Genomic DNA, 14,901 nt, shown 5'->3' with positions numbered 1-14,901 from the left:
TCTTTTCTCATATGTCAAAGACATTTGCTCTTCATTTGGCAGAGTCACGTTAAAGTCCCTTCTTGGCATTCTGAATGCCACATGATGGCCCTTTCCCATGGGGGCATCAGTCAGGGCCTCAAGCACTGCACACTGATCTGGTTAACAGTGCTGAGACTGGTGCATAAGGGACAGGAAGCTAACACCGTGTGGATGCACGGGAGCAGGGTACATGTGGGGGGCAGGAAGCTAACACCGCGTGGATGCACAGGAGCAGGGTACACGTGGGGTATAGATCCAGTGAGGATGGTGCATCAGTGCACTAAACTTAAGAGTTTATTTCCAAAAGGAGATACAGATTTGAAAGAAAACCAAATTAATCCTGTTTCTAGAACACATGACCCTATTCTTAAAAGATCTGAAAGGTGCTGGAGTGACAGCTCAGCAGTTAAGAGCACCGGCTGGTCTTCTGAGGGATGTGGGTTCTATTCCCACTGCCCACATGGCAACTCACAGCCATCTGTGACTTGAGTTCCTGGGGATCTAATGCCCTCTTCCAGCCTCTGTGGGCAACCAGCACACATGTGGTACACAGACATACATGTGGACAAAACTCTTGTACAACAAAAATAAAAATAAAAATTGAGGACTCCGCCAAACACTCTTAACTTGATAAACACTTTCAGGGAAGCACAGGACACAAAAGCAGCAGATAAAGCCAGTCACTTTTCTGTGCTCCAATAACAAACTTATTGAGAAAAGAATCAGACCAGAGCTGGAGAGATAGTTCAGCAGACAGGAAGATTTCCTACTCTTCCAGAGGTCCAAATTCTCAACATCCATGTGGGGACTCACCATCTGTAACTCTGGTTCCAGGGGACCCAATGCCCTGTTCTGGCCTCTGTGGGCACCAGGCATGCATGTGGTGCACTGACATCTGTGCAGACAAAACACCCATATACATAAAAGAGTAAATAAAAATTTAAAGCTAATAAATAGCAAAATAGAAATAAATGTAGCAAAGACCTCTACAGTGAAAACATTAAGACACTAAAGAAAGAAATCAAAGAAGATGCCACATGATGGTCTAGTGGAAAGAGCTCCCCTGCTCAGGAACACGTCGAGGTAAAGTTGTGAAAAATGTCTATATTGTTGAAAGTGAGCTATAGACTGAATTCAGTTCCCATCAAAATTCCAATAATATGTTTCACAAGTCATAAAAAAAAATCACTTCAAAACTCATAAAATTTATGTGGAAGCACACACAACCTAAGTAGCCAAAGCGACCATAAGCAGAAAGAGCAATGCTGGCAATGCTGAAGTTACCTGGCCTCAAATTACATTAAAGAGCCATAGTGACAAAACAAACAAACAAACAAAAACAAACATGTGGCCTAATGGGATACAGGAGGGGCCCAGATACAAACCTACACGATGACAGCCACCTTGTCAAAGCCATGTTGATAGAAAGCCTTGGCAAACGGTGCTGAGAGAGCTGGGTATTCACACGCAGGAGAACAACACTAGGCCCACATCTCTAATCCTGCACAAAAATCTACTCCAAGTGGATCAAAGACTTTAGTATAAGACTGGAGTCTGTGAAACTGCTAGAGCAGACCAGCAGGAAACACAGGTGTTTATATTACAACTCGTTTTAGCAAAATTACAGTTATGAAGTAACAACAAAAGTAATTGTAGGCGCTGGACTGAAGGGTCGTGGTGCTAGGAAGGTTGAGAAGCACTGTGCTAGGAGGAAACAGCATGGAAACATTTCAAGATGACATAGACGCAGGCAAGGACTTTCTGGAAAGGACTCCGATAGGCTAGAAAAATAATCAGGAATTCACAAATTATACAGGGGGAGGAGGTCTCCCTCAGTCACAATCATGGGGGGGGGGAGTAAGAGGGAAATGGGAGGGAGGGAGGAATGGGAGAATACAGGGATGGGATAACAATTGAGATGTAATATGAATAAATTAATAAAATATATTAAAAAAAGAAAAAAATAAATGTCTGCTTAGATTTTTAAAAATTCACAAATTGATTACATGACACTAAAATCCTTCTGCACAGGAAAAAAAAAAGCCCATCGACATAGTGAGGAGACAGCCTACAGAACTACACACATCTGACAGGCACATAATATCAAAGTGCTATGTCGAGTTCCAAAGATGAAACACATACACCTGAGCAAAGATCATGCAGTCGATAGATGGGAGATGAACAGCTCAGAAGAAGAAAACCAAATGACCTGAAAACACTTGACAAGGAAATGGTCCAAATATGGTGACAAATGCAAGAGAGAGGAATGAGGAAGAAAGACCACATCCACTGCTGGTGACAGGGACAGTGGGCGCAACCACTGCTATGGACGTTGCTATGGAGGCTCCTCCACTTAAAACTAGACCCTGTGGGTGGGAGAAATGGCTCACCCAGTGAAGACCCCACTTTACACAGACTGCAAAAATAAAGCCACCGCTGTCCTGGGTGATGTGCATCTCAGGCCGGGTGGTGGTGGTGGCGCACGCCTTTAATCCCAGCACTCGGGAGGCAGAGGCAGGTGGATCCCTGTGAGTTCAAAGCCAGCCTGGTCTACAAAGAGCATCCAGGACAGCCAAGGCTACACAGAGAAACCCTGTCTCGAAAAACAGCAGCAACAACAACAAAAAAGAATAAGAAGAGACAATGAAATGGGACAGGATCTGCCTGAGGAAAGAAACGCTGTTCTGTCCCTGCTCTCACCTCACCACAACAACAGCCCGAAGTAGTGAGTGTTCAAGAAATGCACGGTGAAAGGAAAAAGCCCTAAGGATGTGTGCCTTGCAGAACCAGAGCAGCACCTGCTTTGTCTAGAGGGGAAATGACTGAGAATGTGTGGGTCTGGGCCCTGAAGAATCGGAGTCTTCTGGCTGGAAGAAGGGAAAGAGGCAAAGAGAAAGGCAATTGAAATGCAAGTTGAGTTTGGGCTTGGCCAGAGGCTTGAGCATATTCCATCAAGGACAGGCCACAAAATCACTCCTCCGGCCGGGTCACCAAGAGCCTGGACAAACCCTTACCCTGAGTCCTCAGACCACACTCAGCCAGAGCCATGAGTGAGGGAACTCTGCTGGGTTCCTGGCAAGGGTCTTGGTACGCTCCTCATAACAATGTCTGCAGCCACTTCCGTCTCTGCCCTGGCGTGAGGAGCGTAGACCTCTGGGCAGTGACAGCCAGGCAGTTATGGGTCCACAGAAGACTCTCACCCCCCACTCCCACCAGATGTGGCGAGTGTGGTAGATGAAGGGAGCTCCTGGCAGAGATAGTCCACAGGATTCACGTTTGGTGGTTTTTGTTTGTTGGTTGGTTTGGTTTGGTTTGGTTTGGTTTTTCGAGACAGTCTCTCTGTGTTAGCCTTGGCTGTCCTGGACTCACTTTGTAGACCAGGCTGGCCTTGACCTCACAGCAATCCACCTGCCTCTGCCTCTGCCTCTGCCTCTTGAGTGCTGGGATTAAAGGTGCATGTGCCACGACGCCTGGCAGATTCACATATTTGATTTAGTCTTGGGAATATCCTTTGTTTCCCAAGGAAGCTCCTTGTCACCTAAATTCTTCCTATTTTCCATTTCATAGGAATACTTCTGTAATGCCCCTTAGCCCTCAACTCTCCAGGATCCCCCACCTCTACTGCATTACTGAAAGCGGGGCAGAGGTAAATCACTGGTCCTTAAAGCATGCTTCAGAGAATGAAAAGACCATTGGCCAAAAGGACGTAGGAAGTTGAGGCAAGCAGTAAACTCCTCCAATGGCTGGCCTCTGCCCATGGCTGCTGATACACCAGCTGGGGAGAGCAGCTTGTGTATTGTGGTCTGGGTCAGTAGCAGGAGCAGGACCAGACACCAATGGGAGGAGAGGAGAGCCAGAGCAACTGAGACAGACATGACAGGAGGACCCAGGACCAGGGTTTCCGGCCCAGGTGTCAGTGCCTGAAAATGGCACCTTTCAAGCTAAAAAATGGAGGGCGGGAGGGAGGAGCTTGTAGGAAAGAGTGTGAGCACTTCTGAACCTCGTACGTGTCAGCATGCATGCTTGTATACACGGACATGTGTGTGGCTGTGAGTGTGCCTAGGAGCCAGCACAGGAGCGAGTGTGCAGGCTCTTGAGCACCATGTACATGCATGTGTGAGTGTGCACAACTCTTAGTGCATATGTGTACTAGTAATCACAGGTGTGTGAGTGCACAGGCTCCAGACCACTACATATGTATGTGGACATGTGTGTGCCTGGGTGGGTGTAAATGTGCAGGCCCCTGAGCACTGTGAATAGGTAGATGTGTGTTTGTGCATTAATGTGTGTGTACTGGCATGAATGTGACCTGGTCTGTCCCAGCATGGACACTAAGATCATTTTTGGCATGACTGGGTTGAGGGGCAGAGTCTGTAGAGCATCCGGGTAAAGGTACCCACTCAGCCTGGACCCACAGGTGTCCTGGTGACTCTCAGGTGAGAGGCCTTTTAGAGCCAAGTGTGGTCTGGTGGGAAAATTCAAAGGATAGCACCCAGGGAATCTGGGAGAGAGAAAAAGAAGTGGACAGAGGGACAGGCTTTCCTTCGATGCCCCCTTCCCCCACATATCTTCCAATGTCTCTCATTCTGTTTTTACCAGAGGACAAACTGGGTCACATGGCATGGCAAACAATGGCCAGAATCCCGGGGTTCTTTATTACTATGGCCAAGTCTGGCACTCGTGCCCCTTGGCACTTAGTCCATTGTCTCTGGCCAGTTTGGGTGCTGGCCCCTGAGGAAACCCAGGAGAGTGGTGTCTTTCCGCTGCCAGGAGTTTCAAGCCCCTTGGGATCCTAAGAGTGGGAAATTCATTGTTCCGGGGAACCTGGAATCTTGAACTGGGGGTTGGAGAATGGTCACCTGCACGGTAGTGTTAGCAGAGACCTGGAGAGCCCAGGAGGAAGGTGGCGGCAGGAACGGTGTGCTCCTCTGGGCTCCAAGCACCTGGATGCATGGGCGCCCCCTGGTGGTGAGACAGAGGTGCTGGAGACAGGCTGCTGGAATGAATTCGTGAATGAAAACTGATGAGGACCTTAGGAGTTGCTGCCTGCCCTGCTCAGCACTCTACACAGGGGGCCTTGGCTCAGCTGGCCTGTGGAAGAAAATGGTCCTGATCATCTGAGGAAAGCCAGAGAGTCAGGGACCTTGGTACTGAGCCTGGACATCCCGTGTGCTTTCCCAGGAAGTTCTCCCTGGACGATCTGCTGACGAACATTATGATCTACTGGACAACGGGAACCATTGTGTCTTCCCAGCGCTTCTACAAGGAGAACATGGGCCAGAGCGTGATGGTCCATAGGCATGAGAGGTAAGGCTGGCTGAGCAGGGAGAGGGGCCTCTGGGGCTCGGGGACAGCTACGAACTCAGAGAAGGCTTGATGGCAAGACAGCAAAGACACCAGATGTCCCCGGGATCCTGGCCTGCTGGGACAGAGGCTTTGGGGTTTGCAGGGTCTATATGGAGTCCCTCAAGTGACATCAAGGAAACAGAATAGGAAAATGCTCTTCCCAGACAGACAGGGTCCTTGGTGAGTAGCAAGAGGCTATTGAAATGTCTGACTGGTTTCTGAGTCTGTCCTTGGCATTATGGTTCCCATGGCCTCCCTCAGGCCTGGAGCCCTAGTCTTGCTTCAAGGACATGGGCATGGAGCCTCAGTCTTAATCCACAAAGCTCCTCCTTGCCCCCAGGATGAAGGTCTTTGTGCCTACCTGCTCTTCAACCTTCCTTCAACAGATGGATGCGTGTCCCAGAAAAAAATGGGTGAAGGTCAAGTACCCCAAACTCATCTCCTATTCCTACGTAGAGTGTGGAGGCCACAGTGCTGCCTTTGAGGAGCCCAAGCTTCTGGCCCAGGCCATCCGCAAGTTCATGTCCCTGGCAGAGAGGCAGAGATGCCATCAGGGGTCAACCACAGCCTCAGCAGCAGCCCTGGCTTCTCCTCAGGCTCACTGAAGTAAGATGTCACCTTTCTGAGGAATGAGCTTAAGTTTTCGTGAGCTGCAGGATCCAGGAGTCTAGGTACACCCCTCTACCTCTCCCCACCCAAGTGTGAGGTCACAGACCTTAAAACACGGGGTCATTTTAAGAACCAGGTGCCCAGCCGGGAGGTGGTGGCACAGGCCTTTAATCCCAGCACTCGAGAGGCAGAGGCAGGTGGATCATTGTGAGTTCAAGGTCAGCCTGGTCTACAAAATGAGTCCAGGACAGCCAAGGCTACACAGAGAAACCCTGTCTCAAAAAGAAAGAAAGAAAGAAAGAAAGAAAGAAAGAAAAAAAAACAATAAACAGGTGCCCCAGCTCCATAAAAATCTAGCCATGCCTCCCCACAGAGGAGGGAGTAGTTTGGGGAGAAGAAAACTAACCATTTTATCCTCAAAACCTCTCCCTCCACCTTGTAGTTGTGGGCAAGCAATTCCCTGTTGCCAAGACCCAAGACCGCTTTGAATTCTGATTTTAGTCTTATCTCGTGCCTTCCTGGCCCCCTCACTCCTAGCACTTAAGCTAGATTTCCAGGCATGGAAACTTCCCCACTGGCAAAACCCTCCCTTTGCCTGACGCCTCACACCCATGCAGGCTCTCTGGCTCCCTGGCTTTCCCCCTCCTTTGAAGACCCCTTTCAAGAACACAGTTCACCTCTGCCTCTGTCCGTGAAACCTACAGCATCCTTTTAAAAATTTACCTGACATACTATATGCCTGTGTTAAGCAAGGTAGCCGTGGTGACAAATGACTTTACTTCTAAGCACACAGCTGGACCAAATGACATCCTGTACCCCAAAGCAACCCAGGTGGGGCTCTCCTTCCAGAGGTAAGCTCACACTTCTGCCCCTGTTCTTTGGTGCCCACTGGGCCCTCTGAGTCAGTCCAGACTGGCAAGGGCAGGGAAGGCAACTGGAAACAGCCACTGGCCAGGGCCACCCTGAACCGAGCAGCCCTCAGAGTAGCGATGGCATCAGCCAGACACAGACACAGTTCAGGCCTGTGGGAGAGAAGACAGTGTGGCTGTCTGTCTGGCTGGCTGGCTGGATCAAGTGGCCAAGGGCCACCAGACCTGTTAAAAGAGGCATGGGTAGGTTCTGCCTGGTCCTGTGGTAAGGGGCCTAGAATGGAGGCAGGCCCGAATGCTTGGCTTCTGATCTTCCACAGCCCTGCCCTGGCTCACACTTTCACCCATCTCCATATGCGTCCTGCCACCCCCTCCACCTTCAGTCCCATATGCACCCTGGGGCCTCAGCCTATCCCCTATGGCCAAACTCCAGATCTCATTATGTCAAAAGAAAGCTGCCCAAGGCAGGAGACATGGAAGGGAACCCTCTTCTCTCTGTGCCTGCCACTCCGTCCTTCCATGTACCCTTGATGCTGCCCCTCCTATCTTGGACAGAGCAGATGTATCAGGAATAGGGGCTACATGAAGCCCGCATAGACACAAAAAGCCATATACTAACCTGGAAGAGGCATGAGCTGTGAGGTCGCACCACCAGCCCAGTGGGTACTTTATTAATGGTTCTTCAGTGTTCCTGTCCCCAGTCACAGAGTCTCAGGCAACACGATATGAAAATTCAGAAGCACAAAGGTGCAGAGGTAACTACACAGCCGGCGGGCAGGAGCCTGCTGCCCTGCTGCCATCATCAAGGACAAGACATCATGGTCCCTACAGGCTATCCACTGATCCCTGAGACGGAGCTGCAGGCTGGGGGAGCATTGTAGGATCCCACGTGGGCTCCATCTCAAACCTACTGCTACAGGCTGGCTGGTCATCAGCCACGCATCAGTCTGCAGAAGGCTAAGCAGGTTCCAAGGCTCAGAGGGACCAGGTCCTTCCTGGATGCATCTCGCCATCAATCAGTAATTCCAGATCTGATCCCCCTAAGGGGCACTTTCCCAATCTTGGCCACAAACACTAGGGACACCATCCCAGCTACAGACCTGTACCCTAGCTGAGAGGGTGGGAGAAAAAAAAGTGTGTACTCTTGTGTCACCACAAGAGGGAGGAAGCTGCAGGTGTTGCCCACACTAGGACCAGAAAAGAAGCCTACGGATGGCTCTTAGGGACAGCAGCCCTACAGTTATCCCCTCAGCCAAGGGCCTGAGCCCCAGGACCCACTGGTTCCCTCTTCTCACAAGACAGGAGCTTTAAATAGGAAAGAAGTCAAGAGCTGCCTGGGGTTCCAGCCCCCTGTGTCCATCTCAGCCTTCCCGAGCACTCTGAGCCAGCCAGGCCAGCTCGCCCACTCTCAGGATTCCTGGTAGGCACAGGCCACACTGTCGCTGGGATGCTGAGCCACGGGCTGCCCCGGAAGAGTCCCACTGATGTTACGGATGGCACCATAGGTCTGCTGTTGCTGGGGGGATAACGCTGTCCTCTCTGAGGCCAAACCGTTCAGAATCCGAGGCACGTAAGGCTGCCGGCAAAGTCAAGAGTTAGATCTTGGATGGTGGCAGGCTTGACATCCCACACCCTGGTCACGCCTGTAACCCCTTTTCCCCCAACAAGTGGATACATATCAAGAAATAGCATTCACATGGGGCATCTGAACCCAAAATAAGCCAACTGTATGTGTATTTCTCAGCAACCAGAAAAAAAAAAAAGGAAGCTGTGTACAAGCCAGATCTCGTGACAATACGAAGACAACAAAGGGCAACTTCCTCCAATTCTCAGGAAACACTCCTTCCTGGTACTACAATCTGGACAGCCCTCTCAGCTTATTTGGGAGCCAGGCTCTCTGTAGACACATGTGTCTGTCTGCAGCTATGTGCTCCTGAATACCTTCTTCTTCTTCTTCTTCTTTCTTTTTCTGAATACCTTCTTGTCAGGGCCTTGCCCTAGGACAGATCTTAAAAGGAATTTTTTTTTTTCAAGGCAGGGTGTCTCTGCATAGCCCTGGCTGTCCTGGAACCCACTCTATAAATCAGACTGGCCTCGAACTCAGAAATCCACCTGTCTCTGCCTTCCGAGTGCTGGGATTAAAGACATGCACCACCACCACCTGGCTATGAAGAGTCTTTTTCCCCAGGGAGGTGGCTGCTGAAAGGCCTAGGGCTGAGAAGGCCAGCCAGTGTCCCACCCTCACATCTGTTAGGATGGTCAGAAGTCACCACTCAAGGGCCAACCACGCTCTACCCTAGGTAGCACCCTGGAGGATAGAGGCAGGGATAGCCAGGAAGAAGAGGGGGTGCTTTCCAACCTGACACCCCCTTCGGAACAGGTACCCTATGCATTTGCTGACCTCACAGGGGCCTAAGTTTGCTGTCTCCTCATGGCTGTCAGAGGACATCACATGGGCACCTGAATAACTAGTGTCTGAGCTTCATCCAACCACAGGGTCTCCTGAGAAAGCTGCACTAACAGCCCAACTGAGTGGGCCTGAGAGAAGGCACGCGATCAGGGCGCTGCAGCCCAGAGAAAGATGAGCATCCATTAGGCAGATGATGCCTCTGGTGTGCAGGTACCACACCCCGACTGACCAGGGATCCCTCTCAATTGACCTTAATTCAAAACTAGCTTGCCAACTGACCTGGGATTTCTTTCTAGCTAGAACCGTCCCAGCACATTCCTATGGCTTCTCTGGATGGGAACCTTCCAACCAGAGTGACAAAAGATAGCCACCATTGGGATAGGAACACAGATAGCTTACTGTGAACGGTGGGGGCACATGGGCCTCTGCTTCACTTCCTTTGTCACTTGCGGATTCTTCTGTCTGTGGACAACAAGCAGAGACACAATGAAGAACAAACTGGTCTCTCTGAACTAAGGTCCCCCAAACAAATGGACTAGTAACCGGCAGAATAATAGGACCAGCCAGCACCAGGCTCCCGGTGCAGCTCAGCAGAGGGAGGGGGACAGGGGCCTGGAACAGGGGAGAGGGGGAGGAGGAAGAGAGAGCTGCCACTGTCCTGAGGCCAGCCTGAGGCAGGGCAGACAGCGCGGTACCTTGTAGTTCCATGGGCTGAGGTGCTTGAAGCATCCAAAGCAGGTGTAGAGCAGACAGGCCAGGATGGTGAGCAGCACCACCAGGAAGGTGAACAGAGTGGCGGGGGCCTTCAGACCTGGGAACAGAGGTGCAGCGTTGAGGGGGGAGGGGGAGGGGAGGAAGGAAGGGGAAAGGAGCTCCCTACCACACTTGCTGTGTCGAGGAAGGGGCCAAGCCTAGTGCCCAAAATGTGAGTGACTTCTCACAAGCCCTCATTCCTGCTCCTCACAGCTAAGAGCGCACAGGGTATGTGACCCATGTGATGACTAGAATCATCCCTGGTCAGGCTTTAGACACTTGGGACACCAAGTAACAGCCAGTGACAGTGAACTTGCTGGGACAGTTCTCTTCAGCCCCCAGAGCCTGAGGCTACACAGATGGGGGTCCCGGGGCTGAGTTCCATACCCTCTGGCTCAGCCCCACCCCCACCCCAGAACTGACACAGCAGTGCTGTTCTCCATGGGGCTTTCTGGAGCTATGCCACACCTGACCTGACCTAGTTCAGCAGCCAGGCTGTCAACACCACACTAGCCAGCTCTCACCCAGGAGCACCATGCTCTCTACCACACTGCAGCTGTGAAACCAGCTAGTGATCTGACTGGCCGGCGCGCATGTGGGAATGTGAGGCCAGGCAAACAGCAGAATGGCCCTCACCCAGACGAAGGAAGGAGAAAAAGAAAAGCCAGAAGAGGCAGAGGATGGGGGCAGCCAAGGCCTGGTTCACGGCAGCAAAGTGGATCCTCTTCTCCAGCTTGGCCGGGAGGTAAGCGAAGTAGAGGTTGTGCCGGTCCACCATATGCTTGAGCAGGATGTAGATGAGACCTGCAAAAAAGGGCCTGTGAGCTGGGCCACGATCTCAGCACTGCGGAGGCAGAGGTGGGGGTGGGGTGGGGCGGGGCTCTGGAGGTTTGAGGCCAGCCTGATTTACATAGTGAGTTCCAGGACAGCCAGGGCTACATAGTGAGACCCTGTCTCAACAAATAAATAACAAGCTGGGCGGTGGTGGCGCACGCCTTTAATCCCAGTACTGGGGAGGTAGAGGCAGGTGGATCGCTGTGAGTTCGAGGCCAGCCTGGTCTACAAAGTCAGACCAGGACAGCCAAGGCTACACAGAGAAACCCTGTCTTGAAAAACCAAAAATAAATAAATAAATAAATACATACATAAATAACAAATAAATAAATAAATATTTTGGGGGGTTATTATCTATTTGTATGGATGCATATGTCTTTGTGTATGTGACCAAGGAGGTGAGAGAGGCATCAGTTTTCGGAAGCTGGACTTGCAGGCTGACTGACTGATGTGGGTGCTGGGAATCAAACTCAGGGCCTGTGTAAGGACAATATGTGCTCTTAACCACTGAGCCATTTATCCAGCCCTTATTAATTAAAAAATTAAACTATATTAAAAAGAGGCAGTCATTAGCACACATAGCTACCACCCCAGTGTTTGGGAGGCTGAGGAGGAAGGTCCCCAGTCTGAAGCTAATCTGTGCTACAACATAACAAGACTTGTCTTTATAAAATATGTGGTCTACATCATGATGATGATGATGCTGATGAAAGTCAGGCCTGAGGAGATAGCTCAGTCCATAAGGTGCCTGGCACAAGCTTGAAAACCTGAGATCAGATCCAGGCCCCATGTATGCACTGAGCGTGGTGGAACACATCTGTAACACCGCACTGGGAGCAGGAAGTAGAGACAGGGAGATTCCCAGACCTAGTCACTCAGGAGAGCTCAACGCTCCAGAGACCATCTCAAAAAAACATAGATAGTGGACAAGCCAGGCATGGCTTTAATCCCAGCACTTGGAAAGCAGAGGCAGAGGTGAAGGTGGGCAGATCTTTGGGAGTTTGATGTCAATCTAGTCTACATAGTGAGTTCTAGGCCAACCAAGGCTACAAAGTAAGACCCTGTGTCAGAAAAGAAAAGAAAGGAAATAAGAGAAAAGGAAAGAAGAGGGGAAAGGAAGGGAAGGGAAGGAAAGAAAAGGAAAAGGAAAGATATCCAATATTTACCTCTGACCTATACAACGAGTGCACCCGTACTCTCACCCCTGCACACACACACACACACACACACACACACACACACACACACACACACACACAAATCAAGCAAGATACCATGGTGGGCCAGCACAGAATCTCCCAGCAGACATGTTGGAGAAGCCATAGCAGAGGCCAGCAAAAGCAGTCAGAAAGGACCCAGTAACTGCAAGAAGTCACTCTGCTGGGAATCCTCCGTGACCTGGTGGTAGCTACCTCGGGCAGGTGTGACAGAGCATGCTGTCTGTGAGCCCTGAGACTGACGCCAGGGCCACTTACCAAATGGCACGATAATGGGGCAGGTGATGCTGTAAGCCATGATGACAGTGAAGACACACAACATCCACGCATACATGGCTCCAAACTCGTATTCGAAGGCCTGGTTCTAGGGAAACAAAGGGTTAAGGAGCTCACAGGCCGGTCCCGACCCCAAATATCCTTTCATGAACTCTAAACATGGTGGAGGTGGGGGGGTGGGGGGTTGTCCAACAGGGTGGGGGAGGGGTGGTAAGGTAGGAATGCTTCTGAAAGTCTTGGCTTGCTCTTCTCCAGGCAGCTCCGGATCATCCAAAGCGTGGTGGGGTGCACTCTCATAGGGTTCCCTTATTCAAAGGTGCCCAATCAGCAGGGCTACGAGCTCCTGGGGCAGACACAGCTGGAGGCTACACCTTAGAGAGATTCCACACTGACTGGGCATCTCCCTGGCATCAGCCAAACCCTAGTTCAGGTGGCCTGGGCCAGCTTAGTTTGTACCACTGTAAAACAAGTGGTGCCCATTAAGAACTGCAGAGGACAGCTGGCCTCTTACAGTATTCACCAAGGTGTAGGGAAACAGCAACCTCATACCACCCAACTGGAACATGTAAATAGCTTGAAACAACTTAAAGATAGATCCAAACAGAGGCCCCAGGAAGGGGGTTTATGGGTCAGATATTACTATCTGTATAGGTTTTCGCTATGTATTTCATGTGGGCTGATTAGCCCTGACTCTCAACTTGACTGGATTCACACCTGAGAAGAGAAGACCACTGCCCCTCAATGTATGTGGCAATTCTCTGTGGACTAAAGTCCCAAGGTGAATGAAAAAAGGAAAAGAGAAAGCGAGCTGAGCGCCCGCAGTCATCTCTGCTTCCTAATTGGATCCATGTAACCACCTGCACAGGTCGAAATGCGCTCACCTCTCCCCCCCTCCCGCCTTCCCTACCACAACGGACTGTCCCCTCAAAGTGAAGGCCAAAATAAGTCCTTATCTTCGTCAGGTACTTTGTACAGGCAATGATAAAAGAATTACAGTGTGTGACTGGTTAGACTGCAAAATTCCAAGCTCTTTCTTCCAGCCACAAGACAGGATGGAAGCTAGGGAGAGACCTCCCACAATCCAAAGCGGTTCCGGGCAGAGAGGACCTTGAGCCACGGTTTGAAGAGCTGGTGTCACTATGCCTAGGACTTATTTCAGAGGGCTGAGAGGCCCACAGGCAGGGAGCCCTGTGGGAGGATCCAAGGTGGTACCTGCTTAACGTTCCGTCGGTCGGCGGCTGTCTTGGCCATGACCATGCGGAAAGTGTACAGGATGAGGCCGGGCAGCCGCAGCAGCTCCATGCCACTGCCGATGAACGCTGAGGCGATGACGTAATTCACAAAGAAGGCACCCTGGTCTGGCAGGAAGACGCACCTAGGACGTGATAAAGGCCCATGAGCCAGGAGCCCAGAGCTCCTTTCCATCTGGAAAAAGAGTGGGGGACTTCCGGGAGGGCCTTTCCCGCATCCCTCACTCAGCACACATTTGTGGAAACCATCTGTGTGTAAATTACTGTGCTGAAAGCTAAGAATTACATCAAATATGACGCTTGTTATGCCAGGACAGAAGCAGCAGAGGCAGGAGGATCACAATCCCTTCTAGGCTACATAGCAAGACCTCTCAAAATTAAAAAAAACTAAATAATAATAATAAATAATAATAATAATAATAATAATAATAATAATAATAATAATAATAAAAACTCAAGCCCCAGACTCTGGTATCTGTGCATTTGGATACTGTGGGGACACAAACAAATATACGCATATGCAACATGGCAGGCTGTGCTGCAGGGCCTGTCCAGCTGGGTGGGAGTGGTAATGACTCAGAAGGCAGATCGAAAGGCCACCAGGGAAGCAGATCACCTGGACCCCAAGAGACCGTGGATAATGACACTGACGCAGAGCTGTGAGCCTGGCAGTGCCAGGGAACAATGTGGGAGCGGGTGGGCCAGGGGGGAGGCTGAAAGGCGTGGAGGACACTGTGTCAGCTGTGCCGGTGTGCTTGATGAGGGTGGTGGTGGTGGAGGGGAGGAGGCGGGGTCTGGTGGAGGGAGAAGGCGGGGTCTGGTGGAGGAGAGGAGGCGGGGTCTGGTGAGGGGAGGAGGAGGGGCCTGGTGAAGGAAGGAGGCGGGGTCTGTTTATCTAGCTTTCTTAGAGATAGAACTGGGGGTAATCTGCTAATAGACCTATGCAGTGCAAGCGCATGGAGCGGGAAGGAAAAAGGCAGGGTGAGCTTCAAGGCTTTTTCTGGACCAAGTTGAGAGAGCTATGAGGAAAGCCAGGGCATAACAAATCTAGGTTAGGGCACGGCAAGTCCACACTGCACAGTAGGGGCTCCATCCAAGGCTGGGGCAGGACACAGAAGGTTCTAAAGTGGCTACTGTGGGTTTTTTTTTTTTTTTTTCTTTAACTTCTTGGTGCTGAGGATGAGGCTCTGCAAGACATATCTCTAGCCCCACCGTGCACATATTTTAATTTAGTAGTAGTGCAGATGAGGCGGGGCTAGGATACAGCCCTAAGGCAGCCAACACCTAAGATTTGCAGGAAGTTCCAAGGAGGTTGC

General features: G+C 50.8%; 1 protein-coding gene across 1 annotated transcript in view; it reads right to left on the bottom strand.

The window, feature by feature from the left end:
* Window positions 1-8,092: 8,092 nt before the first annotated feature.
* Window positions 8,093-14,901, bottom strand: part of Tmem63a (transmembrane protein 63A) — a 31,115-nt gene continuing 24,306 nt past the window's right edge. The window contains exons 17-22 of the mRNA XM_051148027.1: window positions 13,548-13,710; window positions 12,318-12,423; window positions 10,645-10,812; window positions 9,951-10,066; window positions 9,655-9,717; window positions 8,093-8,421 (exon numbers count right to left, since the gene is read on the bottom strand). Of these exons, the coding sequence (XP_051003984.1) occupies window positions 8,254-8,421; window positions 9,655-9,717; window positions 9,951-10,066; window positions 10,645-10,812; window positions 12,318-12,423; window positions 13,548-13,710 (784 nt within the window). The 3' untranslated portion in view covers window positions 8,093-8,253. The remainder of the gene's footprint in view (window positions 8,422-9,654; window positions 9,718-9,950; window positions 10,067-10,644; window positions 10,813-12,317; window positions 12,424-13,547; window positions 13,711-14,901) is intronic.

Source organism: Acomys russatus, chromosome 6 (assembly GCF_903995435.1).
Source record: "Acomys russatus chromosome 6, mAcoRus1.1, whole genome shotgun sequence".
Lineage (NCBI taxonomy): Eukaryota > Metazoa > Chordata > Mammalia > Rodentia > Muridae > Acomys > Acomys russatus.
This window is presented reverse-complemented; position numbering and strand designations above follow the sequence as displayed.